At 40.2% G+C, this 27,645-nt stretch overlaps 1 protein-coding gene across 5 annotated transcripts in view; it reads right to left on the minus strand.

Annotated features, from left to right (window-relative positions):
* Positions 1-27,197, minus strand: part of TJP2 (tight junction protein 2) — a 77,502-nt gene extending 50,305 nt beyond the window's left edge. The window contains exons 1-5 of one of the 5 annotated variants that reach the window (XM_063179994.1): positions 27,129-27,197; positions 25,602-25,684; positions 24,103-24,223; positions 20,643-20,740; positions 191-305 (exon numbers count right to left, since the gene is read on the minus strand). In XM_063179994.1, the coding sequence (XP_063036064.1) occupies positions 191-305; positions 20,643-20,740; positions 24,103-24,223; positions 25,602-25,639 (372 nt within the window). In that variant the 5' untranslated portion in view covers positions 25,640-25,684; positions 27,129-27,197. Of the gene's footprint in view, positions 1-190; positions 306-12,045; positions 12,129-20,642; positions 20,741-24,102; positions 24,224-25,601; positions 25,685-26,618; positions 26,641-26,816; positions 26,876-27,128 lie in introns of those variants that run through there. The other 4 variants (XM_063179995.1, XM_063179996.1, XM_063180003.1 and 1 more) reach the window with 4 other exon arrangements.
* Positions 27,198-27,645: the final 448 nt, after the last annotated feature.

Raw genomic sequence — 27,645 nt, forward strand, 5'->3', positions numbered from 1 at the left:
CCATTTAAAGTTTCTTTGATAATTCAGAAGAACTAGTTTTAATTTCATATTACTCTACTAAGTACAATTTATTGAAACCTTATAAAAACATAGTTAAAAGAATATATACCTTAGCTAGCACATGACAAGAATACATAATTTTAAACTAATGGCTAGGTCTACCTGATGCAACTTGACTACAGACTAGTACCTTGGGAGGAGTGATGATTTTTGAGTGCCGTTGTCTACCTGCTGTGCTGTGCTTTGATGTACAGCTATGCTCCCAGTCCCACTCACAAGGAGATGGCAGTGCAGTAGTGTGCTCCCTGAAAAACAAAGTTTCATTTAAGTCACTTATAACCACAAAGGAGTGCTTGTGAAGCCTGGAACACTGAAGTCATAGAGATAAAGAGGATATAAAATATATTTTCCTGCTAAGTTTGACATGCTTTAGCTTCTGTGGAAATCATGTGGAAACAGTGCTTTAAAAAAAGGAGATACTCAGCAATATTTACACACAAGCCTGCATGTAAAGCAATCCATGCATTTTTGCCAATGGAATAGGGTGTTGACAGGAAGCATACTTATAGTTACTTTGTTGCACTGGTCCTCTGCACAAACCATCTGGCTTTTTGTTTCAATTTAGTTTTGGTCTGATTGTTTGGCTTGCACAAGACTGTATATAGGAAAGCTAGTAACAGCATTGTATCTTGAGAGAACAATCGGATACATGTGCTCCAACGACATCGAACGGTAACTTAAGAACTTCAGTTGCCAAATGATAGAAAGAAAACAATTTCCAGTGTAATCATCTACCCTCCTTCCCCTGCTCAACAGGCTACCCCTCTTGGGCACAAGTAGCATGTTAGCTTCCATTCAGCATCCCTGTCGTGGGACTCCCCCTCTCCCCAACCCCTTGTCAGGTCCCTTGATTACCCTTGGTAGGAAAAGAAAATTAATAGCTTCACTAAGATAAAGAAGGGACTTTTGACAGAAATAGAAACACAAGCTAGTGGTTAGGGTTTGGTGTTGGCTTTTGTTTTGTTTTAAAAAGAAAACCAACATGCCACTCAGTAATTTCAATTCTTCTCTCAAAAACATTTTTCCAAAGTGTTCCATCTACATAGGATATAGCCAGACTTCCCTAGGAAAGTATATTAGCTATTCTTTCAGCAGGTTTGATATTGTTTGCCTGTTTCCGTGCCACTCCCCCCCGTCCCCTGCAATGTATAGATGTTCTTTCACTAGGGTTAATACTCCATCAGCCATTTCTAGATCACTTGAGACACGTAAGAAAGAGACACTGAAAGAATTCTGTAGAACTTCCCCACCATCTAAAAGTCTGGTCCAAGTTTTGATGTGTCTTGTGTCTCACATTTTTGTGACCACAAATATAATAAGGTCACAGTTTTGAAAAAGCAAAATTAAATATCTAAAATTTTTTAAAAATATATTTTGTTTCAGATTAACTTTTTACTACATGCAACAATGCATGCACCTGCCAGACATCACACCTCAAAACTAGAAGGTTATTTTATCCTTTCTCCCCAAGGTCTTCCAGCATAAAAGCATTTTCTAAAAGTAAACTACAGTTTTAAATTAAGGCATGATTTCAAAGTTGCAGAAGAAAAAGATGCTTAATATGAGTTTATATGAATGACCACCAAAGAGCAGCACAAGCTATACTGTGCATTCGAAACAAACTTCAGCCTTGTTGTTCTAGGCTATACACAAAATACTATTCTGGAGGCTGCAGAAAAGTCACACTAGCAAGTTAAACCTAACTGCCACTGCTGCCATAATTTTCCCTTTGATTTTTTGTGAGGTTTGACAGTCTGTCACAGAAATCATCACTATTCCAAGCAAAGATGGAAGCAGAAAAACTTAACTTTGCAATGTCTTTGATATGAAAATATCAATTAATACCTTAGCAAAATAATGTATCTGCCTTTTCTGCTTTCTTTTGAACAGTAGTCTGGGTTTTTAAGCAGAATTCTTACAACTTTCAAACAATGGCTCTAGCCATCACAGTCAAGATGACCTAGCATCACACTCAAGTGCTATTTTTTATCTTAAGAGATGTTTAAGAAAAATAAAGTGCTTAATTGTGCATCTGAATTTGCGCAGTGAGAAGTTGACAAATAAGAACCTCTATACCCTTTATTCAGTATTAGGTTCTGGAAAGTGCCTCATTATGTTACAAATTTTTCCTATACACACACACTCACACTTCTATCACATTTTATTTTTACAAAGAATGTAACAAAGTACCTCAAGAAGTTGAGTAATAAGCTGATCTTAGCAAAGTGCATTATTAATGTGTTTATTCCAGTCATATAGAATAAGCAGTATGCAACTACAAAAAGAACAGTGCTTTTTTGTCAACTCAGTTTACTTTAACTCAATTGCTGGTTACCAACCTTTCATTCCCTGAAAGTTTTAATAAAAGCATAAAAGGGATCCCTATTACAGTCCAATGACAACAGCCTTTCTGCTTTTCTGAAACTGTTGGAATGGCAAATCCAAACATAATCCAGATACATCTTAACCAGCTTGAAATTCCAAGTGTGTACAACAATCACTTTAACTAAACCTCTCCCTGAAAGCATGGGGATATCCAAATAAGAATGCTGGAAATAAAAACAAATTTTAACAGTGTATTTTGTACTTAGATACTGACTAATGCTCAGTAATAGAGGAAAGACAAACAGTCAAAGTTACAAAAGAAATAGACATTACAGTTAGTAAGTTTCATTTTTAGAGGGCTTGATTCAAGCTGTGACTCTCGCCAGTCTTCTTGAAAACAAAGAAGAATTCTACAAGAATATATATACAAGAACTTTCCAACACAGCTTCTCAAAATAGCAGGAGAAATCACGTATTTTATCAACCTATAAAAAGCAGCTGAAAAAATCAGAGATTTGCATGTACATAATTTATATGGTACAACCAAAGGAAGCACACGCTGCTGTCCTGAGTCCAAACAGACTGCACTGAGAATCCCTTTTAATGGGCAAGTTTTTAACAAAAAGCCCTACAAACACTCATTAACATGGCACTGGAAATTTGGAACCAACGTGAAGAACACTTGTGTTAATAAAAGGACACAAAACCATATCCATTAGTGTATTTTCTAGACTAGTTGTTGTGGTTCTGGTGATAGATCTGGAAAAAAATCATATGGTACTTATGATTTATTTGCTTTTACTGCTGTTACCATCATTAAAGAAAACACATTTGTGGAAAAGTTACAGGATAAATCTGAATTCAGCTATAGTCAAACAACCACAATTATAATCCAAGTTTTTCTTTGAAGCCTTGCTTATACAGAACTATTCCAAACCAATAGAAACATACTAATTGGTCTTGGACAAAAGCCTCTCATATTTTGCACTCCTGTGCAATGTCTGAAACAAGGTGACAATATTCTATTGTATCACAAAAATACAAGAGACCAGAAGGACCCTGAAGACACCCATCCATCCATGCTACTCATACAGAGGCAGATGGAAGAGAATGACAACTCTGTTCTCCACACAAGATACGCTTTTGGTGGAAAAAATTACTTACACAAGGATTTTTCTGACGCCTAATACTCAAGTTGTATGGTACAAGAAAGCACTCTGTATTGTTTTCAACAAAAATAAAAAAAACCTTCTTGTAGGGAAACAGTATTCCTAAGTATGATGAATTCCTGCTTCTAAACGGAGAAGTAAAGTTGCCTGCACAGACAAAAGTGATTTTTCTTTTCTCATTTTAGGTACTGCTTCTCTGACAGATAAAAATTAAAATATGCATATTTTTAAATGAGGAGAGGGGAAACACAAATATACATCAAGTTAGTAGCAAGCAAAAAATACAAAGCAGCTATTTAATTTCTGTTTTGATGAATATACATGTGTTTATTCTTCCTGTTCTTCAGCAAACTCCTCATTTAGAAATAACACCTTCTCCTAGTTATCCTCTAGGCAAGGACAGGTATGTAGTACACAGAAATATCTAATGAAACCACTAAGTTCAACCACAACTACTGAAGATACAGAGCTTGGAAGGTACAAAAAAAAGTTACCTGTTTTACTAATAACTCTCCCCTTTCTGATAACAAGTTTTAAAAATGCATGATTCAAGGTGAGCACAATTTTTCCCATCGTTACTCACTGATTGCTTTTTAACACTTACCCTGGATGTTGCCACAGATTTGCGTGTCTACCCTCAGGAAGCAGCTCCCTCTTGTTAAGGGGAGTAATACCTATTGCTGCTTCTAAAATAGTTATGTATTTCTTGTACCGCATCCTGCCTTTCTCAAGAGTTCCACCACGTTAAGTTATCATCCAAATGCAGATGCTGCAACTGAAGTCATGCCTCTTCACTGATTTGAAATGATGCTTTTTAAAACATGCTGCAAGTTTGAAGCATAAAAACAATGTTTTCTTCCCCTCTCCCAGACTAGGATAGTTAGTAGAAGAGAGAGAGAAACCGAAGAAAAACTCCTACCAGATTCCCCAGAAACGTCATTGTTACGTAATTCAATCTTTGAATAAGACACTAATGAAAATGATTGAAGAGACAATCACGGTTCTAAGCCTGGCCGGATAATGCACACTCTCCAATTGACTAATCCTTTGCTAAATCTCTGCTGTCTATAATCTTTCAACTGCTAATGGAGCACTAGGTAACTTCTCTGTCAAATCCATCCAGGGAATGAAAGAGATCTGCACAGAAAACTTGAGACCATTTTAGACAGTGACAGCCAAAAATAGCTTTTGCCCTAACTTTTCTCACCAGAAAGCACCAGAGCACCAGAAAGCTCTCTGTGTTAGAAGTGTCACGGGGGATGTAGCTGATCTCCTCAGAAAAGTCATGGAGAAATATTTCCTTACGTGGCTTGTACAGAATTAAGAAAGCTGGAGACTCCCATTATGATACCTACTAGCCATTCAAATGTGCCTCATGATGTCAGAAGCTACATCCCACATCAGAATTGCTCTAGCCATGAGGTAAGTGTGCATGCAAAAGACCTCAGGTATGATCTACAAAGGTGGAGACAGATGCACACGCTGAAAGAACTAACAGTGACATTTAGGAAACACTGCAGTACTGTGAAATTGCAATATTCAAAGAGATGTACTTGATTGCAAAACTAATCAAGGAAATGTTGATGTGATGCTTCTTCTAGATAGTAAGAAATGAATGCTTATATATATATCTAGATACACATAGTTACACATATTATATAAATACTATGCACTTAGGCAGTAATAGAAATAAAAACATAGAGATGTGATAGGAAGACTGAAGCCTGGAACCATGACTCTCTCTGTAAACTGTGCATGTTACTTATTCCCGAGTATCATTAAGTATGTGTGTATTTCTTTTGGGGTGATACCATATTGCATGTTACTTATTTAGAAACCAAGATGATTTCTTGTGCTGTAAAATGTTTAGCTCTTAACAACAAGATCTGTATAACTATTTCCAGATTCTACATTTCTTACAATCCTGCATTAGCCATATTTAGTGTTTAATATCCAATCACATTTGTAGGTTATGTTAGCACATGTATGCACTGAACTATCAAGTAATTACTAAACAGCAATCCATGTGACTGATCTTAGAAGAGCAAAGTAAAATCAAGCACCAGTTAACACTCAGTTAATCAACAAACGCTCAGTTTATCAATATGGCAGTTTTTGGATTCAGAGAATAGCACTAAAATTATCAGAGGAACATGACGATAAGGAGTATGTAGTCTGAAATGTAGTGATGTGTTAAAAAATAATTAATATACTAAACCCACATGAATTAAATTTAGCAAAAAATTAATTTTCCATGTGCAAAAAAAAAAATCACTTAACTGCAACTTTAAACATCTGTATATAAAGCATTAAGAAGCTTAGGAAAGCAGAGTAGTACTAGGAGCCTGCAAGCACAGCTAACGTCATTAAGCCTGCATGCATCGTGACTTCTGGTAGCTTTGGTAGATGTATCGTAAAGGCTGTACTGAGAAAGAGAAGACAAGGCAAGAAGTGAGCAGTTTTTGACAATTCCAGTACGTAAGGATCTTTTGACTGTAGAAGTCCATGACAGTTCTGTTTTACAGAAAAGCAGAATTATTTTTATAAAATCCAGTCTTCCCTCATAGTTAGTTTTATTAACAACTTCAGCATTACCACACTTTCACCTATGATGTTTTGGTATTTCTTTCCGCACACCTTCTTCCTTAACACTTCTTTAACTCTAAACTTTCCCCTTATAGATCAAAGAAATAGCTCTTAAAAAAAACTTTCCCACAGCAGTTTTCAAAGCCAGTCCAAAGCAGAGTCTGAAAAGTATTAAGTGCAGCTCCGGTCCATCTTTTGTCCCTTTGAGCAAAGCATATTAATTCTGACCAGAAAAGGAGCCCCATGACTAGTGCTGCTCACAGGGAAGCCAAGCCCACACAATGAGCACAAGCAACTCCCAAGTACTGCTTTCGGTTAAATGGTGTGTGAAACCTCCAGGTACCAAGACAGAGACTGACTGACTCACAGTTAATCAACTTCCGTCAACTTTATTCAGAAACAGAAATTCAAAGCTGCTAGTATGTGCACTGTTAGTGAAGAATGACTTCTGTAGAGCAAACAAAAAGCCTAAAAAAGACTGTCCTCCATTGTTTCCTGCTGGAGAATTATCATCCACTCCACTTTTTCTGTCTTTGTAATTTTTCAGGAAGAACAGAAACCAAAAGTTTTTTTGGAAAGAAACAGTGCAATTTTCCTAACAGAGCACACAAGTGATGCCTCAGAAAGTACAATGAATGCGTTTCTAAAAAGGGGAAAGAATGACAGAGCTTTTTGTCCATTAAAGAAACATTTACAAGATCAAAGCCAAAGCTTTATTTTGCTTTAATCCTCAACAGATGAAAACAGTCATACACTCTTAATTAGATGTAGGGCATACTTCTTGTAAACTGATGGCAGAGGCAGGATCACATCCTCAGCCACTTCAGACCCAACTAAAAAAGAGACAGTCATTGCCTAATGCAGCCACAAATTACTTTCTATTTTGTGAAAAAAACAAAATACTGTCCTTTCTCATCTTTCAACAAAAGTCTGTGTAACAGCTACAGATCAAAGACTGCCCTTATTAAGAGAGCAAAGAAACAAGTATCTCTTCTTACATACTTTTGCTCAAGTGATAAGAACAACTGTGACATTCGATTGTTAATTTCCAGAACACACAGGTGTTTTGTTTGCACCACAATCAGCACATATGTAAAGTTTGATCTGTTAGAAAAATCATAAGGTAGAGGAGCATCCAGGATCAGATTGGGAGCATGGGAGGTGAGATTGAAAAGAGAGGAAGGGGACTGGAAACTTCTTTCTCACAGCTTCATGGACTGCAGTTGCTTTTGGCCCCTCCTTAGAAATCATTCCTTCCTTGAACAGTCCATATGTTCCTGGAGATTCTCAGAATCAGCTTATACGAAGTTGTGCTAAGGAGGGTAGAGATACCAGTAGTCAAATCTGCTGGCTATTAAGCAGAGCTAGATGATGAAGCAGATGTTGGAATAGAGAGTGCAAGCCGGACTACAGACAGCCTTGCTGCTGAGAGCGACATGCAGGAGAGATTTATGGGTTTTCTCTAAAGCCTTAAAAACCCCAACCAAAAATTAATGAGGCAAGGCAAGTAACACACAGCTTGAACCAACACGCAAAATCTTGGTTATGATGAGGCGGCATTGTTAAGCTCACACTCAGTTCATCAATATGGCAGTTTATCAGCTGATGTCAAAAAATGAGTTTGGCACAATAGAGTTACAACAACACAATCCTTCAGGGAGAGGTATCGTTGAGCGAGTCTTAGGAAAAAGTCACATGTCTAACTCAGTGAAAACATACGAAAATCTAAGGAAACATCCTTCACATGTATATAAATCACACCCCAGATAACTGCACACTTTTAAGAAGTAAAAAGAAACTTCTCGAAAGCAGTTCTGGATTGCTGGTACAAAACAAAAGCAGAGACAAAAGCATGAAAAGGGAGCAGGCATTGGAAAAAACCGAGAACAATAGGGCTTTCTATCTTGCCTTGCACACTTCTTATTGACCGGATTGTATCAGGCAGTATTTTTGTCTGTCGTTTTCACATTATTCATGTGAAAAGAGAGCACAAATGAGTTTCGTTTTCTTCCTAGATTAGCAACCATAGTTATCTGAGGTTCTGGGACTCAGATGCACAACGACAATGCTGACCTAAATTCAGAAAGACTTGGGTAGCTCATGTTTCCTAAAAACAAAGCCTGCAGCTGATGAATACACACCAGGGTAGATGCTGCACCAGATATCAAACCAGAGCTCCCACAGCTCACTCTATTATTACTAAGCTTGGATCATAAACATCCTAAATACATTCAGAAGTGCAAGAGCCATCTCACACTGAATGGAAAGAAGTTGACACAGTCTACATTTTTATTTGAAATAGAAAACTACAATATCCCTTAACAAGATAAAGGGCAAAAAAAAAAAAAAAAAAAAAAAAGCTTTCAAAAAGCAATCGATATAAAAAGAAAAACAAAAGAAAAAAAATCCCAATAACAAGACAACTAAAACCCAACCCAAACATTAATAGTTTAAGGTATTAAACGACCTGAGTGTACTTTGCTACTGCATCAAGCAGTTTAATTACAATGCTGCAGTTAGCACTTGTTTAAATTATGTAATATTTAAGTAAAAAATAACCTCAGCTCTCCAGCTCTGAATGATGGCTTTGTCTGCTAAAAAAAACAAAAACAGAACCACCCCACAACCAAACCCCAAAAATACATACAGCAAAACAACAAAAAGGCACCAAACCACCAAAAAATAATAACAAAAGAAACCCCAACCTAGATTTACTCCCCCCCCAAAATAAACAAATAAAAAACCCTAAACAAAAATACCCACATAATTGCAGCAGGTTCTAAATCATAATTTACTGACTCTGGAAAAAAAAATTACTTTCTGAAGTGGGACCAGGATGACCCAAGTACTGGTAAAAGACAATTAAAGAACAACAGAAGGCTTCAAAGACTCTGAGAACAAGCAGTAAACAGAGTTTTCAAGGGAGCCAACACAGGTATCCAACATAGTGCTGATCTTTCTGAGGAAGAGGGCAGGGTTAGATAATTGAGAAAAGCGTCCCATGGTTGAACAGCTACATTTTGACCATGTAAGTTCTCAGTGCATTTAGAGGACTTGGTCATGAGACCGAGTTTGAACCTTTGACTCCAAAAGATGACGTGCACTGGTGTGTGTATGCCAGCAGTCATGCAAAACCAGTCCTCCCCATGTCACTGCTCCAATCTTTGTAGGTAACACAGCATTTGCAAACATTCTTCACTATGGTAAGACTTGTCTATTAGAAGACAAAATTATGTCCTATATACTTACTGCCATAAATATTTGTTTTATAAATAGATTGTCTCATTTTTGAGAATTCTTCCAAAATTCACAGAAATCCACTGCAATCTGGGATTAAGATCCACAGCCTTTCTACAGCTGATGACAAAGATCAATTGTCAAATCAAAAAAATTAAATTTTCCCCAGCAATTAGAAATTTCATACCTATTTGACAATAAACTAGACTTGAAAATCTCAAACCTGACAGACCTGTAGCTGTTGTGACATATGCTCTGTTTCCCCCATCATTAGAGTGACCAATTCCAAGACTACTACAATGGGATGAAACTGACGCAGACACAGTATGACAAAAGTTACACCATCCATGAGTACTTAAATACTGTTATTTCAACAATTAAAAGTGACCAGTCTTGTAACACGAGATCTCCTTTACCCCACGAGGAAGTTCTGGAGAAAGACAAGATTGGTAACTATTAAAACACACACAGAAATGCTACCACCCAGATTTTTGCTCCAAGTTAAACGCAGCTTTGAAGTAGTCCCAGAATAGTAGGCCGTTCCTCAGCTGAGGATTACTGTGTTCCAGGAGCTTTCTAATGCTTTTGAGCATGTAAGTTTTATAAAGGTACGGCACATCCCATTTTGTGAGCTGTGGAACTACCTAAACATTGTTTTAATCACTAAGAAAGATTTCCTGGTTGTCCTTAGAGGACACGGAACCAGGAAAAGAAGGGACCAAGCAATCAAAAAAGTATCATTCATTCTATTACTTTGATGCTTCATTCTGAAAATATCTATTTTAGATTATAGTTCATGCAAAGTATTGGGATCACCCCAATTCTGCTGCATAATTCCCAACACTTGCCTTTAGTCTCACAGAAATCCAGTGCAGAGGCACTAAGCACCTCAGCAGTTACTGCCAGTGACACAGGGCAATAGCAAAACACGATTAGATAAAGTCTCTCCAGTCCACAGTGTCATCTTTTCATAAAGGGCAGAGAAGTCACTGCCGCTAATTAAAACCAATGTTTAGGGCCTAAGATGTTTGCATGTAACAGTCAAGAAGCAATTATAACAGTAAACTCACCTAAAAATCAAATATATGTAGAAAACTTTGTCAGAAGGCTGAAGACACCCCTCATAATCCTCATAATAATGTTATACTAAGTATAAATCTTACTGACCGTGTCTAAGTGGCACACACATGCTTACTAAATGAAAAACATTTCAAAGTCTCTTAAAGCAGCCTGATGATCTCCCAATTAGTATTAATTTACACAAGCAAATCTCCTTTGCCTTTCAGTACCTGATTCTTGCCATGTCAGGACTTCTTGGATCCTGACAAGTATCTCTATTTGAAAGACCTGATAGCTAAAGCCTTAGACGAACAAATGCTTCACAAATTAAAGACGCAGTTTTGCACATAATAATTTCTCTTTTATTTTTCGAACTATGGGTGAATCACAGTTCTCAACCTTTAAAATTTTGCAGAACAAAACAAAAGGTAATCTACTGTGTTGCAAATGCTGCGACCTTGATAATTATCTCCAAAGGTTAAAACAAAGCAGACATTTGCAGCCTCAGCTGAAGCACAGCTGTGGGGCCAAGAGCCCTCGAGAATCATCTTAGCTGTGGAAATGGACGCAATTTTATGAACTGAAGCTAGGGAGCAGATAATTCAGACATTCTCTCTGTTTCAAGTGAACAACTACTAAAAAGCAACACCGAAGAATGAAGGTTTTCTGATTTTCTGTAAGAGTCTGTTATATGGCTCTTCCATAAGTATGCTCAAACAGCATGTACTTTCTCATGCTGGAAAAAAAGGCAAACAGGTTTCAAGTACGGGGTAAGTAAGGGCAGAGTTGTCAACTAAAGCAACTGCATGCCACTGATAGATCAAGCTTGGCACTCCACGGTGAGAATCTAATGTACCTGGGCTCCAACACCGCAAACACGGCCGATGCCAAGGCACTTTAAACGGGCAATTAAAACATTTGTCTTCTGGAACTGCCTGTCCTTTGTTTCACGGTTCCCTGTTAACTTGAAACTTCCCCTGACCCAGTTAGTCAAAGCCCAAGGCACGGCTGGAATTCACTCGGGATGTGCCAACATAAAGATTTCAGGAATTCTCTGCAACAAAGGCAGCCCAAGACCCCGACAGCGGGGGCGTGAGCTGCCCGGGGGATCCGCCCCGCCAGCGGCCCCCCCGGGAGTAGCCCGGGTAAACAAACACCCCGACTCGCCGGTGACATCTCTCCCACTTTCCACGTAGTATCGCGCTCTCCCGGAAAGTACTTATCACGGAAAAAGTCACCGAGAGCCGCTTAATCCCGTTAGAGCAAAGCCGATCCCCGGCCGAGCGCGGCTGTTCGCGCCGCCCAGGTGCGCGGCGGGCGCGGGACCGGCCTGGGGGCCCCGCGGGGGCACGGCGGGTCCGAGTGCGCGGACAAAGGCGGCAAAGCGCGCCTGAGGAGCGCAGGCAACAGGGCGATAAAAGCCAAAGCACACAAAGGAACGAGAAGGAGAAGCCGGGCAGCTCGTGGCCGCAGCGCGGCCCCCGGGGCGGGGAGCGGAGGCACCGGCCGCGGAGAACAGGGGGTGCCGGGGGGCACCGCACCTGCCCGGGGGGAGGGAAGCGGCGATGAGCGCGGGTTCGGGGCGGGGACATCCCGCGGGGATACTCGCCTGCTCGCGGAGGGCGTCCGGCAGCGGGAGCAGAGGTCCCAGAGGCGCCCCGGCGCTGGGACTGCGCCTTGCCCTGCCCTGCCGCCCCGGAGCGGGCAGCGACTGAGGGCGTCGAATCCGAGTGCAGGGCCGAGGCTGGGACTGGGGACGAGCCTGAGGCTGGGTCCGGGTCCGCTGTGGCCGCTCCCGCCGAGTCGGGCGATTTCCTGCGGGGTGCGGGCGGGGGCGGTGCGGCCACGCCGGGGCGGGCTCCCGCCGCAGGTGCCGGCCTCGCCCCCAGGTGGGGAGGAGAGGGGAAGGATGGGGAGGGCAGGGCAGGGCACGGCAGGGGAGGGGCGGTGGCGGCCGGACGGGGCGGGCGGCGCGCCCCCTCTTTAGGCGTGCCCCCACCTGCGGCTGCCGCCCCTCCAGTCCAGGGGTGCCGTCGCCCCGCTCGCCCGGCCCACGCCCGCACACACCGACACCGCGGCGGCGGCAGGGGAACAGGAAATACCGGTCGCAGCCCGGTGCTCCGCGCCGCTGAGTCACCGCGGCGAGGCCGCCCCGCCCCCCGGCTTTTCTCTGCCCGTCCCGTCTCCCGGCAGGGGACCCCGGCGCTGCCCCCCGGTGTGGTCCCGGCCCTGCCCCAGGCACGCCGCGGCGGGCCCAGGCAGCAGGGCGGACCTGCGGGCGGGGATGGCGGAGCCCGGTCGCCGCTGGCAGAGCTGACCGTCACCCAGCCCAGCGCTTGGGTGTGTTTTCCGTTTACATCAGTGTGTTTGGAACTTTGGGATCATTGCCCATCTGAACCTTTCTAACGGGAAGACCTCTGAGACAGCCTTTAACACCACAGCGCAGTGTTCCACGTACGCCTCTCAATCTGCTTTTCCCTGCTCTTTATCACAGAATAGTTGCGGCCTCTTTACTGACAGCTCAGGAGAGCTCTGTTCACATCATCACTCTCAGCTGAAATATACAGGATTAGCAGAAGGCAGAGTAGCTCCATTTCCAGGCCGGAACACCCCGTGTCACTCTGCAAGTCCACCAATACCGTTCCCGAAACTGCACAACATACCATGAGAGAAATACTCTCCAGGCTGGCATTCCACAGGTATCAGCTTTCAGCATCACTGCTGTCCCGCAGCTGAGATGAGAAAGGCAAGGCCAAACAGCCCTGGCAGGATTCTTTGGAGTCGTATTTCTTTTGCATTGTAAAGCACTAAATGTCACCAGGAATTCCTTATCTGCTGTCTTATCTGGTGGACAGTTAAACCCCTTGCAAGCCCCTCTAAAATTAAACAGCACACTCCCACCCGGATCAGGCCTGCGGAACAAAGTCTACTTAAAGTTTTATGGTTTGTTGCTAGTTGCAGGTGAGAAATATACTAGATTCCCACTGCACTTCTAATTCAGATAAATTTCTTCCTCAATAGGTACAGTTCATGCACTGTATCTCATACAGAAAGTAAGATAAGGAAGGCAAACAGTATTCTTCGTGAAGGGGCTGGACTTTGGAAGGAGGCCCTGAAAGAACCCATTTTATTAGAGCAAATATGAAACTGCATTCAGATACTGTATGGAAAGGCCTGCTTCTAGCTATTGTTAATAATTAACATGCAAGTGCATACACTAGCCTTCACGTACCTACTTCAGTCTAAAAGCCTCAACAGCAAAAATCAGAGGGGAAAAAAAAAAGACTAAATCAGGGCTAATTTATAAACTTGGTGCTTTCAGTCACCTACAGACTAATTCCATGATCAGCACATAATGCAATATTGCTTTTAGGCAGAATCAAGGCACAAGAAATGGAAATTTAGTTTTACTTCCAGGTATGTGTCAGATTACTTGGTTTACACTGTGGTAGGTGCCTTTTCCTTTAATGAATGTTTTAAAACTTCATCTGTTAGTTCTCAAAATCTTTTGTAACACTGGCCTTAGGATGTCTGGTTAATGCTCCTAAAATATTGTTAAGAGGAGTAAGACTATGGACACATTAAATATGTAACTGATTTCTTTTAGTACAACAGCAGAGAACATCGATGGCTAGCAGAAGAGCCTTCATCTGGAAAGTAACAATGCTTGCAAACTTATTCACTGTGTTACTGATCACTTTGCATAATTATCACAATACAAAGAATTTTAAAATCAAACTGGAGAGGGCATCAATATTATATGCCTTATTTTAAATATATATTGTTTTCTAATCTAAACTTGTCTGTCTTTCCTTAACCTGAATTTAAAAAAAAAAGTTTGCAGTAAGGAACTGTTTAGAATACTTTAATTGTTCATGGCTCTGTTTATCCTATCAGCAGCAAAGCAACCTCCACTGGTCACCTCCCTCAGTAAAAAGCATGAATACTGTCTTTGTTTTACAACTGCCAGCAGTACAATTTACATAAAAGATAATTTGGGAGAGAGATGGACGTAACTCCACACAATTTTTTCTTATCTTTATATAGGAATTAAAAAAAAATCTCAATAGCAAAATGGACTGGAACATGTTTGATTGGTTAAAGTTATATATAGCGGAATAAATTTAAAACACCATTCCCTAAAGGGCAACATGAAGCAGTCTGCCCCACATCTCTCCTTGCCCTGCCAACGACATCTGCTGTTGGACAAAGCTAATTTCTTCCTGACAGACTTTGCTTCTGCCCCTCCCATGCTTCCTTTACTATTCTGAATGTTCTTTCAGGTTTTCTGGCAAGCCTCTGCCTTCCTTCCCAGGACTTCCACATATTACAGAGCTGGTTAGCACAATCGCAGAATTCAACCACTAACCAGAAGCTAAAAATAATCAAACACAAACCTTCCTGTAAACCCCCTTTCTTTTATTCCAGTACCTTCTCTTCAGGACAGGCCTTTATCCCATTTATTGAAGTTGCAATATTTTAAGGAAATAAGATGTAATGATTTTATCACATGGAACAATCCTACAAAGAAGTAGTAATGTTTTCTTACTAATTACCCACAAGAGGAAAAGAAAATGAGCAAACGCCAGATAAGAACTTAGGTCAGATTAGCAGCTGATGAAAATTCTGGTATAACTAAAAAAAGCCCAACGCACCCCAATTTATGTGCTGAGCTTAGGCAGCCAGTAAAGCTATGAAATGGCAACTCATCCTTCCAAAATATTCTGCATGTTCTCCTTCACCAACAGTGGAGCACTGGATTGTGGAAAAAAGTAATGACCATAACACAGTGGTTCTCATTAATACTGTCTGTGCATAGTCTATATTTAATGATTGTCCTTCAGCTATTTCTTTTGGGAGAGGTGAAGCAAGAAACTATTGACATGATGTCAGGTGGGGAACTATTCAACAGTCTTTTTATTCTGTAAGTTATGGAAGTAAAAAACAGTACAGAAGTGTTACTTGTCTTGGGGCAATAAGCAGTCTGATATTAGGATCAGAGCTTGTTCTGTGCCTCCATTGTACAAGTGTGATGGCTCATGGGAGTCCTTGTCCCCTACTTAAAACTGGATGCAAGCATTAAAGCAAAAAATGAGTCATGTTCTATGATTCATTTAGAACGTCAAGATAAAACTCATTCTAACTTGCTGACACTATTTATCTTCAGGTAAGATTAAATGCATTTGTTACTCAGATACCTAAACCCAGGAAATTGTTTGCGTAAATAGCAGTAGCATTACAGATTAAGGGCAAGGCATGTAAACTGTGAAAACTGAACTGCTCTTACAAAATTCACATCAACTGGCCACACTTGCACCGAATCTTTCCAGTATGTGTTTTACGAAACAGAAAGAATTCAAAAGTATGCACGTCTGTGGCCTTCACCCTTATCATCAAACTCTTGAATCATACCTTTACATAATGAATTAAGAATTTCACATGCAATTTTATTTAACTATAAACATTTCTACCAGATGTAAGGGAATGGAAAATTAACTTCCAAATATGAATCAGATGCATATGAGTGGTCATATTGCATGCAAATACTTAGGAAAATAATTTTTGGAGAAGTCAATAGGAAAAAATAATTTCACATGGTCAGGCATCCTTGACTCAGATATCATGTCACTAACTTCTACACAAATTTGTTTAAATGACTATCTGAAATTGTAGGAGACTGAGCTAAATATCATGAAAGTAACTACATAAAAATACATATTTCCATATGCTATAAATTATCTTCAGTGTTCTAAATTCAGAACTGCAAAAACATATTCTATTTTTACCTCCCTGTACTTTTTTGAAAAAACATGCTTTACTCTTATCAGGTCTGGGAGTCATTGTATTTACCTCATCCAGTAGTGCTGAAATTCATATTAATTGTAAAACATGCACAGAGCATGAACCATTAACCAAGAGCTACTTCCATCGAAACATTTCTCTGTTTAGTAGTGAGAAATAGCAGGTAACAATGCTCATACTCTAAATCTCTAAATGCAAATACTGGGCAAGAACACTTTACAGTTATTGTTTTTCAAGGACAAAATCAATCCTTCCCTGTCAAGCTAGCTAGAAAATCATGCCAAACTAACCACAGCATCAGAGAAACTGAGAAGAAATATACTGTGGACTGAACATCTTTTCATACAATCTGCAAGAGCACGGTATAATTTTTCCCTCATGCATTAGTCAATAATTTGGTCCTGCATTTTACAGACAGTTAAAATCTGCAAGCTGTAATATTACAACAGTGCAATTGCTGAAGTATTGCTGTTCATTATTTCTTTAACTGTTTTTTGTTGCAAGATCTGGAGTATATAGTTTATTCCCTTCACATATTTAATAGCCTAATGAAGACAGCTTCATCAGCCTAAGAACAATACTTGATTCTAAGAAATTTCTCCATCAGCACGGTTCCAGGGGGAGACTTGCTGCATCATGGTGGTAAGAAGATAATCTTAAACTATTGAAGAAATGCAGTAGAATAAAACTACTGCAAATTTTCATGAACTTAATTTTGCTTGGCTCAAAAAAAGTATTTTCACTCTTTGCAGAACAAAAGGGTAGAGAAAGAGAAATGCACAGTAACAGAATTAAATGTTTGCAGATGTATTGCTATACAGCTTAAACTTCACATACTAGCTTTTCCAGTTCCATATCATGCTCAGAACCACAAAAATGTCTAAGTAATTCAAAGTTTAGCTCAAAAAAAAAATCCTGAAGTGAAACACACTACAATTTAGAATTTGGAGAATAGCAAGTTCTGCAATACTAAGAAAAAAACTGTCATTACATGCACTATGACATGTTAAATGTGACTACGATGTATTACAATAGCCACAAATTCTGAGGCAGTACATTCACAGTACTGCAATTTATGTCAATGTAACTGACAGGCATTTCTTGTTTTGGGTGAATGTTTCACCAAGGAAAGTTCAGTGTTTGTGTGCTGGTCAGAAGTCACCAGGCAGTCAGTCCTTACATGCGAACACGTCTATAGAAACTAAAAATTCATGACTTCTGCAGGAAGAAAGCAAGAAAGGAAGTGACAGGATGGGCAACCTCAACCATGTGTAGTGTATGGATTCAAAAAGCCCACAGAAATCCAAAGACTGAGCACTAGAGAAAAAAATATGTTATTTTCACTTTTGTTGCACAATATATTGATGCCAAGAAAACCAACAGAATTAAGCTCAGGTACTTCAGCCTAAAAAAGAGCTTGGCTTGAGGTTAAAGTCTTTAAACTTCCATGAGGTAGAATAAAATCAAGTATCTTCTTTCCCAGAATATATTAAGCAGGACAAATCCAATTTAGTTTTTAAAGCTGTTGAAAACTCTTTTGATAGTAGTTCATGAAGAGATACTCTGTCATGAGAATACACCCAATTCCGTCCAGTCCAGTCATAGCGCTTGGGCCCACTAGGAAAAAAACACAACAGAACATCACACACTGTGTAAGTACATATTATTTCAGGAGACCTGCTGGAAGCCTGTATGCATAATGTATGCGACAGAGTGCGCAGGAAAAGGAACAGACAGCATGGGGAACGGCTGGTGGGCAGTCTGAGGAAGTGGAGCAGAAAAGGCTTGATATGTCAGGAACTACTAAGCCATCAAATAGATATATCTGAAAGGTGACAAGATATATCAGTCAGTCCAAGGGGAGACAAGCACTTTCCCTTCCTGCTTTTGGCACTGATTTCCCCAAAACTCCTTCCTTTATCCCAATTTCCCCTCACAGATATAATTTTCTTGCACACAAATATCACTACAGATATGTGTATAATGCTGAATTAATGCCACTGACTAGTTCTTGCAAATATTCTAAGCACAGCAAAGCACAAATAATTTCCTTTTAGATGCAACAAAATAATTTAGCCCCTGAAAGCAAATATATTGGCATATGAGAGATTTATAACTAAATGCTATTTTTGTCTGTGTTATTATATTGTAATTGAATTGGTTTTTCCAGGCTTACATTAAGTATCAAGAAAGAAACTTGAACACCTGGGTTCTACTCCAGACCTTGCTATCCACCTCATTTTCCAAACGTCAAGTGGGAGAATGACTCAAAGGTACTCACTGCTGGTAACATTAGATAAGCAAAGAAAACAGAAAGGAATGAAATTATTATCTGGGATAAATGGAGAAACCCTTGATTTTGTAGGACACATACCTTGGAACTCAGTCAACATGCCAAGTCTGCTAAAAAACAGACTAACCTGTAAATACATAAGAAAAATCTGCACGTTCTCTCTCTACAAGCATAAGCACTGATCTGAACCTTGACTATCCCAAGCTACTCACAATAGTCAAAAGAAGAACTTTCCAATCACTGCTCAATGTATGAGAAGTTACAAAGGCAAGCATAAATCCAAGTCACTTTCACTGAAGTCTCACTGTCTGCATCAGAAGTAGTAACTTCTGTTTGCATAAATAGCAGTAGCATTTATATAAGCATTTATTTAAGCATTTATTAAGCATTTATTTAAGTAGTAACTGTTTTAATCAGGGTTATGTGCTCCAGTTATTTTACTAAGTATTTCTCACTTCACCTCTGCAGCACAGGCTTATGTTTATACTCTCCTGCACCCAGAGAACGAATGGAATATGATCCTGTCATTCATAAAAATCAGGTTAAGATCTGTCATTTAATAAATGACAGAGAAATATGTATATTATCTGAACTGGTTTTAAATGTTATGCAGTAAATATCAGTGAGAAGGTTACCACTCGAAACACCTTCATAGTTCTGTGAATCTCCAAAAGACTGTACAAATGTGACTTTCAAATTAACGGTTTAAGCAAAAATGCATACCAAGTTAATACCAGACTAAATGTATTGCTCATGGAAAGTCTGCATATATGTTTCAACCATAAGAGAAAAAAAATTATAATATCATATTAAGCTATTGCTAACATTCTGTAAGGCTGAAAATTCTTTTCAGTTAGGAGCTACATTAAATTACTGCAATCACACTGCTGGCAGGTTGCACACATCCTCTGATGCCCCTTTTTTGTAACTGTCAACTAAGTAAAGTTTTCACTCAGGTGTACAGATACTCAATAGCAAACAGATGGCAAAATAAAATTCCAAGAAAAATGTCTCACAACTTGACAAATTAATCTCCCCTGGAATATAAGACTAAACGTCAACGTTAGTGTAAAAAATTCTCCAAAACATTTAATGCAAGCAATTACTGGCAGCGACATTTCCTTTTTTTCAATTCCCAGCATATTGCAGTTAAGAAGATGACAGTTCAGATCATACAGTATTTGCTGGAGTTGCCTTTCAGAAGTTAGGAAATAAGTGAACACATAGCATCATGTTCCAGGAAATACCACTGTTTATCTAACACCAGTTAAGGGAGTACAAAAAGGAAAAATTTAACTTTTTCCCTCAAACTCCATTTTCTGGAGCACATATGTCTTAGCTCGCCTGGAGCTAAACAGACAGGAATTATCTGAATTTTGGTTTTTATAAAGAGATGAATGTGTCAGTAACACAAAAATTTTATAAGCTGGTTACTTCACCATTAACACTTATCAGCTCCCTGGGTACTTTTCAAGGGATCATGGCAAAGAATACAGATTTTGAGGAGGGACTGCTACAGCATTTTCCCACTTATATGGCTGCCCTCCTTGCTGAAACCAAGCATAAAACCTGAAATGGATCAAAACACATCATTAGGAAAGGCAGAGGAAGCAGCTAGCTAAGTCTCCTGTGAAGTGCAGAGGCTGGACAAAAACAACCAATGTGGCATACATAAACATATAAAGCAGGAAATCCCACAAGCTTAAAAGGGAAGGAGCCACCCTGTTTAAAACACAAAGAGAGGTTTAGATGATGACATCATCATCACTCTTTTTCCAACAGAAGCTTTGTTTGTTTCTTTTTAATCATTGCTGGTTATATTTCCTATGAGTAAGCTATATTTCTGTAGGCAGTGGTTTTGGGCTGAAACAGTGTATGAAAATTCTTTGTTACACATTTCCTGTAACAATTAATTTAGGTATGCCAGTAATACTGCAGTGTGCCCAAAACCCTGTACCAAAGCATTATTGAACATTTAGGTTATATCACATTTTAAGACTATGCCTAGTAGAAGGGTTATTTATGAAAAGGATATTACATGATCATGCCATGCTATAAATAAGAGGAAATACATTTCCACCCAGTCTGCAGATATTATGTAACTAACTTACCTAGTGGGTGAGGACAGCCAAATCTGCCGGTTTGGTGTTTGCTTATTGATTACGTATGTTCCCATGTCTCCACCCAATTTAATTGTTAGTACTCCATTCTTAAAAGACAAAGAAAGTAAGAAATAAAAAATTTGTATCCCGCTACTTTGACAACAATTACTTCACCTGCACTGGCAGAAACTTACACACCTGTATCCGATTCTCAACCATCTTCCCAAACAATAATAGCTAAGGAGAACGATAATTAAACCTAGCATATCTTTGAGTCTGATCTAGACTTCAGACATTCTGGTCAGAGTTTGATTTTAGTGTGTTTGTACCATTCACAATATTACTACCTAAATAATATTCTTGAGCTTGGACCTGGCATCCTGAAAAGACCAGACCATTGCAATTCATTTTGCAATGATTAAAACATCATCCAATAACAACTTTTTTATATTAATGAACAATGCAGAACTGGTGTGGTCCAAAGTCAAGAAGCTTTATGTGTCATTGCCAGATTTCTGAGCCATGCAATTCTGCCTTACTTTTCTTCAGTAATGGTAACAGTTTTACAGGGAACAAACACATATATTTCTTGATAATTCTGATTCATTCCTGAAAAAATCCTCCAGTTCTAAATCCCACGATTCTGGTTTTCCATGATTCTGGTTTTGCTGTGGTTATGTCACCTTTAGACAATTATCCTGGTGAACATTTATTTTCTCTTTCTTGCTCATATTTCTTACTGACAACATAATTCATGTTTCTAGTAACTGACAAAAATATTTTCTGTTCTGATTTTAAGAGTGAAAAAACAACAATATTTGGACTGGAGTTGATCTAAAGGTGATCTGAATGATACTAATTAAAAAGGGAAATATTTCTACAGAATGCAATGTGATGATTCAGATAATAATTTATTTAGTTCACAGTATCTCAAATACTTCAAGGCCTATGGCACAACAAAGCTTCTTTAAGGGTATCATACCTTTCATGCTTTAGTCAGAAGATACTACTAGTAGTGCATCTAGTAGTATCATTGCCTGGCTATTTGCTATGTATAAACACTCATTATGGGGAAAAATACTTTCAGGCATGAGTATCTACTGCCTGCCAACATACTCTGTAGCACAAGCAGCAACTCGAAGCTTCCTTCCCTTACAAAGTAACTCAGAGGAACATATCTCAAGTAGCACTAGGCTTAAAATAATACTCTCAGGATCTGATTTTTTACCTTAGTTTCCCTGCTCTTTCTGTGCTTAAGGCACAGAATAGATAAATCTGTGATAAAAGCTATAAAACTAAAAGTGTCTTCTGGTTACAAGTCCCATCAGGTTTGTCCTGCCACTTATTTCTATTAGACATTAGTACAGTTCACAGAAGGGCAAGAACAAGCTACTTCTCTGGTTGTCAGAATTTCAAGTTTTCCACACCTCATGGTCTTAGAATTGTAGAGATACAGCAGAATAAGAACAGGATGGAGGATTAGGCCTGCATAATGATATACAGGTTCTGTATATAGCATTCTTCTATGGGGTTTGTAATGCCATACTAAGTATTCAGCATGCTACATGTTTCTACAGACACATTATAAGTAAATAGGTTTTCAAAGAGTCAACAAAAAATTATACTATTGTTTATACTGTGTATCAGCTGTTAGAAAGTATTGTTCCTCCATCCTTGCAAGGTAAAGAGGCTAACCTCTACTGATATGTTGAAAACATTTTCTCGTACATTTTACAGTACTTCTCAAATACTACTCAAAATTCAAGAAAGTATTACTTGAATTTTTTTAAGAATTTAAATTGCAAGATATTTTTACCATATTTTAAGAAACACTGCTGTATGCGTTTTGTACTACTGGATGAATGTTTGCTACTTCCTGGTAACAAAAATATTCTTCTAAAGAGATTATTTTTTTTCCTGAACACGAAGATATAAATTGCTCAAAGCACTCACAGTTACTACAGGCACAGCAGACCTTTATCACATTTGCCACCTTGTGTTTTCTTGCAGCACTGATCCTGCTTGTTTAGAATTAAAACCTGGGCTATTTAACCCTCTCCTTTCAACAGTAATGACAGCCAATTATTAATTGTCATCATCCTGTCTATATAGTAAAGGACCACTGATAAAAATTAAGATGTAAAAGTATTAGCTCTTGAGCTTCACAAGTCAACGTCAAACATAATCCACCATACAGCAGATGGAGAAAAAAATTATGACATGACTCATCTGCTTAGCATAATGAAGTGTTTAATAATACTAAAAAGGTAATTTTCAACTATTGCTTATTTTTGTCCTAGGATAGTTACATCAGGCTAATAGGTATATTGACCTCCTAAAACATACTGAAGAGTAACGTTTTAAAATGCTTTTTACCAGAAAAGCAATTAGCTGTAACATTATCTATATACTTAATTAAAGCAACAAGTAGTATTTGCTAAACAGAAAGCTACTGGCAATATGTTATTTTATATCCTAGCTATCAGAAATACAGAATGAAAATTATGATGACAAAGCTACACAAGGAAGTCCAAAAACTACAGACTTTTGTTTTGATTTTGTATTTTGCACAGTGAAACCCAAACCATGCGATTCAACATTCTGGAGCACAAAAACATAACTGACAGTGCCAGTACAAAGCAATCTTGTTGTGGTTAAGACATGAAGAGGGAGCAATAGTTATGTGACCTCAAAAAACTGCAGTATTTTTCTGAAAAACCTGTGTAGCAGACAGTACTGTAGGGAGAAACGGCACTCTTCTCCAAGTCATGTGGAGGGCTGTAAGACATAGATCACTTCAGGAACTGAATTTATATAAAAACTAATAAATCCCCTATACAAATAACACAAACATTTTTGTTCTGAGTCTGTCACTCCTGTATTTGAGTAACTGACTACTGAAGGCTCCAGCCATGCAATGTCTCCTGCGACAGTAGCCTCTTCCCCATGATCGCCCTGGTCTCACTTCTGCAACAACCTATCCAACACTGCACCCTCCTGTGGCTTCTCTCCACCACAGGCTGTCATCATTAAAGCCAGGACAAACATACACTACCTGGTCAATACAAATGCTGCTTGTCTGTATTCAGGGCAACCAAAGAAACTGCTCTAACAGTTACATGTGATGTACTGTGCTATGTAGTACACTAGAGGGGAACTGACTGTGCCTGTTTAGGAAAATTTATAAATCAATCTGAAATAAGAGAACAGTTTCCATCTCCACTGTGCTCATTTATTATTCTATATTATGTCTTTCTCTAAACATGAAAAATTTTGAATCCCTAAATCACACAATGGTATGTGTTGCTTCTCACCAGAATTGTTGCCCCGGCCAGTATACAATAAATGTGTAAAAATTCATTGTATTTTCAGTATCAGCACTAAGGTGACTAATTTAAAATTCTCCTTCAAATAATAGGAAAAAAAACCCTACAATAATTACAGTGGTAATATAATGTTAAAAACATACCTCTAGAGAGACATCATAATCTTCTGGGGTAAAAGGTTTATCTGCCAGGTCCTCAAAGAAATCTGCTAAGGAGTCCAGTGTTTCTTCGGCCAGCTTCTCATAGGTTGTCTCATCTAAAGAGCTACAAATGACACAGAAGTCCACAATTAGGAGGAAAAGCATGGAAGACAGCATTCTCCCTATAATAAAAACATACCAAGACCACAACTTTGGATGAAACTGTAACCATGAAATGATCTTATAAAACAAGTAGTCATTTTTCTTAAGGTGATGTAACTGACAATCCACCTTATCAATGGAAGTGAAATTTTGAAATTAGTTGGTATTAGAGATCTCTTCACTGAGGAAAAGATACTTACTTGCTTCCTTAGATATACTAACCCCATTTAGTAAACAGCATCAGATTTTAAAGTAAGGAATTTTCATAATAGGACTTTGTTTAAGTTTACAGGAGTTAATTAAATTTAATAGGAGTTTGTTTAACTCTACAAATAGAGACAAAAGCATCTCCCATTTAAAAATATGTCATTAGGCTCTACAAAACTGCTGTAGCTATACACAGTTTAGAAATGTCAGTATCATATGTCATGTTTATGCAAAGCATTTGCCTCCTCAACTGGAATTACCCATGCAACCTGGTAATTAGATGTTATTTAAACTGTGCTTATGGACTAACACTTATGAATTACAGACTACTCCAGAGAGTCTCAAAGCACCCTTGTGGCCATTACGTAAGGCTTAAAGCACCTGTGAGACCAATTCTCTTTCAGTCTTTAGTGGAACCAAGAGCAGAACAGTTTAATTAACCAAATGTAATTAAAATCACGTAAGCTGTTCCATCTCTATCAGTGTCAGCTTTCAGCTGAGTGTGTAAAGGCGTCTCCCTGCCAGCAAACATTTCGGGAAAATAATCTCAATTTTTGCTAATACTTATGGCAATGAAACAGCTGCTATGGGCTGAATAAATAATATATATCAGTTAGTAATAGAAACTTTTAGAAAAGTTTCTTATCCAGTTACTGAAATATGCTCTATGCCACTGATGTGAAGGACACTACAAAATGCTTTGGGGCATGGGGAACAGAAAGTCTTTGGATCGGGCAGGATTCATGTACAGGTTCAGGGTCCACTTTAGGCACTTGAAGGCAAGAGCCATTTCAGACATCTACATAATCCTTTACTGTGTCTCCAACTGCTGCATCAGAAGGGAGCAGTCTCCAAGAGGTGCTGTGTCACATTCTCTCAGAACAAGCAGAAATTTTTCACCCTCTGGCACATGAGAAATGGTGCTAGACACCTGTGTTTAGGTACACAATTTTGTAATTTGTGTATTTGCTAAGTGACTTTGCAAATACACACAAAATGCTTTTAGCTGAAACTGTAGTTGTCCTTTACATCACGTCAACATTACATTAGTTTGGTAGTATTAGCACATATATAAGTTATTCTAAAATACATAACCAATATTTTCATATGAGTATTTCAAAATGTATTTTTACCTTGTGTCACTCAGAGTTCTTGCATTTTTCAAATTCATGAACCAAGCAGTCCTGCTCTTCACATCTGAATAATATTGTAATTGCTGTTTAAAGTAAGCAGAAACAAAATGGAATTAAAGTTAAAATGTAATGAATTATAAACTACGTATTTATCATATAAATTAAACAGCTCCTTTAAGTCCTTTCCATCCTCAAGTAAAATGTTCATATTCTATATTGCAGGGCTAATATGGAAGGAATTATGCATCTTTAGTCGTCAGATAATTGCAGCAATCTAGAATTATCCCTGTCTTCATTATGCAAGCTAATGGAATAAAGCCCCACACCCTCTCATTCATAGAAGAATGAACTAAGAAAAGAGAACTATTCTAACTTTTCTATTGCTCTACCACAGAATTACTGAGCAACTTTGGTCTATTAAATAGCTTAGGCTCAGATTTTCCTAAGTATCCGCTACTCAAATGCTATACTACCAACATGCGTCCCTCTGATGGATATTAAGCTGAAACAAACACAAACCTTGGATCATCTTTATGTACAAAGAGCCAAAACCACTTCAGATCCCAGATTTCCAAATTACGAAAAAGCTGTATCCCCAGGCCAGACACAGTACCAGAAGTATTTATCCTATCCAGCAGGAAAGGAAGACGGCATGATTTGCATTTTCTTCCTAACTGGCGCTGACCGTTCGGTTTAATGGTAGAACAGCACTCATGATTACTTTCTGTGTACTCATGCAAGGTTCTGAAAACTTCAGGCCGAGTTGAAAAGCAAGTGACATTTGCAAAGGAGCTATGTCAGCCTCTCTTCAAGCACGGCCGATCTCTCTCCATGTGGCGCACCACCTATCCGCATGTATTAGCAATGAGCTGCCTGTTAGTCCAAAACCACGACACAGGCAGAACGGACAGAAGGGCGACACAAAGACACCGGCCGACAAAATATACCACACTGCTTATATGCTTGACTGCACCCTTACCCTACAGCATTTTATACACGCTCAGAATCAAAACCTACAAGACCACGAGCACGTTCAAGCTCTGTCGAGGCTGAGAGGCATTAATTCCATCAGTGTGCTCCTATATTCGGTTTGTGACCGGAGGCTGCCAACAGCGGTGTCGGCACACAGCCGGCACCTGCCTCCGCGTACCACACCCGGCTGAGGGCGGCCAGCACCGCCTTCTGCGCCTGGAGAGGGGCAGCAGAGGAACGCACCAGCTCCGGTGTGCGCCAGCTCCCGAGGCACGGAGAGAACGAGAAAGCAGAAGGCAGGCGGGAGAGTGGGCAGGAGAAGACGCGCCCCGCTGCCGGCCGGCCTGCGAGGAGGCGGCCCGGCGGCGGCGCCGGCCTGGCTGCCGCGGGCTGACACAGCCCTGCCCGGAGCCGGCGGCCGCCTAGCGAATCCCCGCCTGTAGCCCTTCCCTCCCTGCCCGCCCGCCCGCCCCAGCCGGGGCTCGGCCACGGCCGCTCCGCCCGCCGCCGCGCAGGCCGCGCCTCGCCCCCGCCGTCCGCCCGCCCCTCGCTCACCGTGCGGCCGCTGCTGGCGACGGCTGTGCCCGCCCTCGGGGCGTCCCCGGTGCCGCCGCGCTGCCGCGCCCCGGCCGCCGCCGCCGCCGCCGCCCGTCCCGCGGCGCGCACAGCGCCCGCCGCCCCCGCCCGCCACATAGCGCCCGGGCCGCTGCGGAAGAGGCGGGGCGGGACCGGGCCGGGCCGCCGTCCGCCACCGCCTCCCCGCGGCGGCGCGAAGGGAGCGGGGGGCCGGGCCCTGAGGGCTCGTTCGGCTGCGCGGCAGAACCGAGCAGAGGGAGAGTGTGCGGGTTTTCCCTTCCTCCCAGCCACTGCTGCCTCCAGCCTCAGCAGCGCCAGCATAAATCAAAGCCAAGTGCTTTCGCTACCGAGACAGCACAGGTGAATCGGAGCCGAACACAGTCTGTCCGCCCGGCAAGGCTTTCGAGGCGGCGGGGGTTTCCCCGCCAGCCTTATACCGCTGTCTTTCCCTCGTCTCTAGCACGGCCTGGCACCGCTGTCCCTAGGAAACGGGTGC

The sequence above is a fragment of the Melospiza melodia genome, chromosome Z (genome assembly GCF_035770615.1).
Source record: "Melospiza melodia melodia isolate bMelMel2 chromosome Z, bMelMel2.pri, whole genome shotgun sequence".
Taxonomy (NCBI): domain Eukaryota; kingdom Metazoa; phylum Chordata; class Aves; order Passeriformes; family Passerellidae; genus Melospiza; species Melospiza melodia.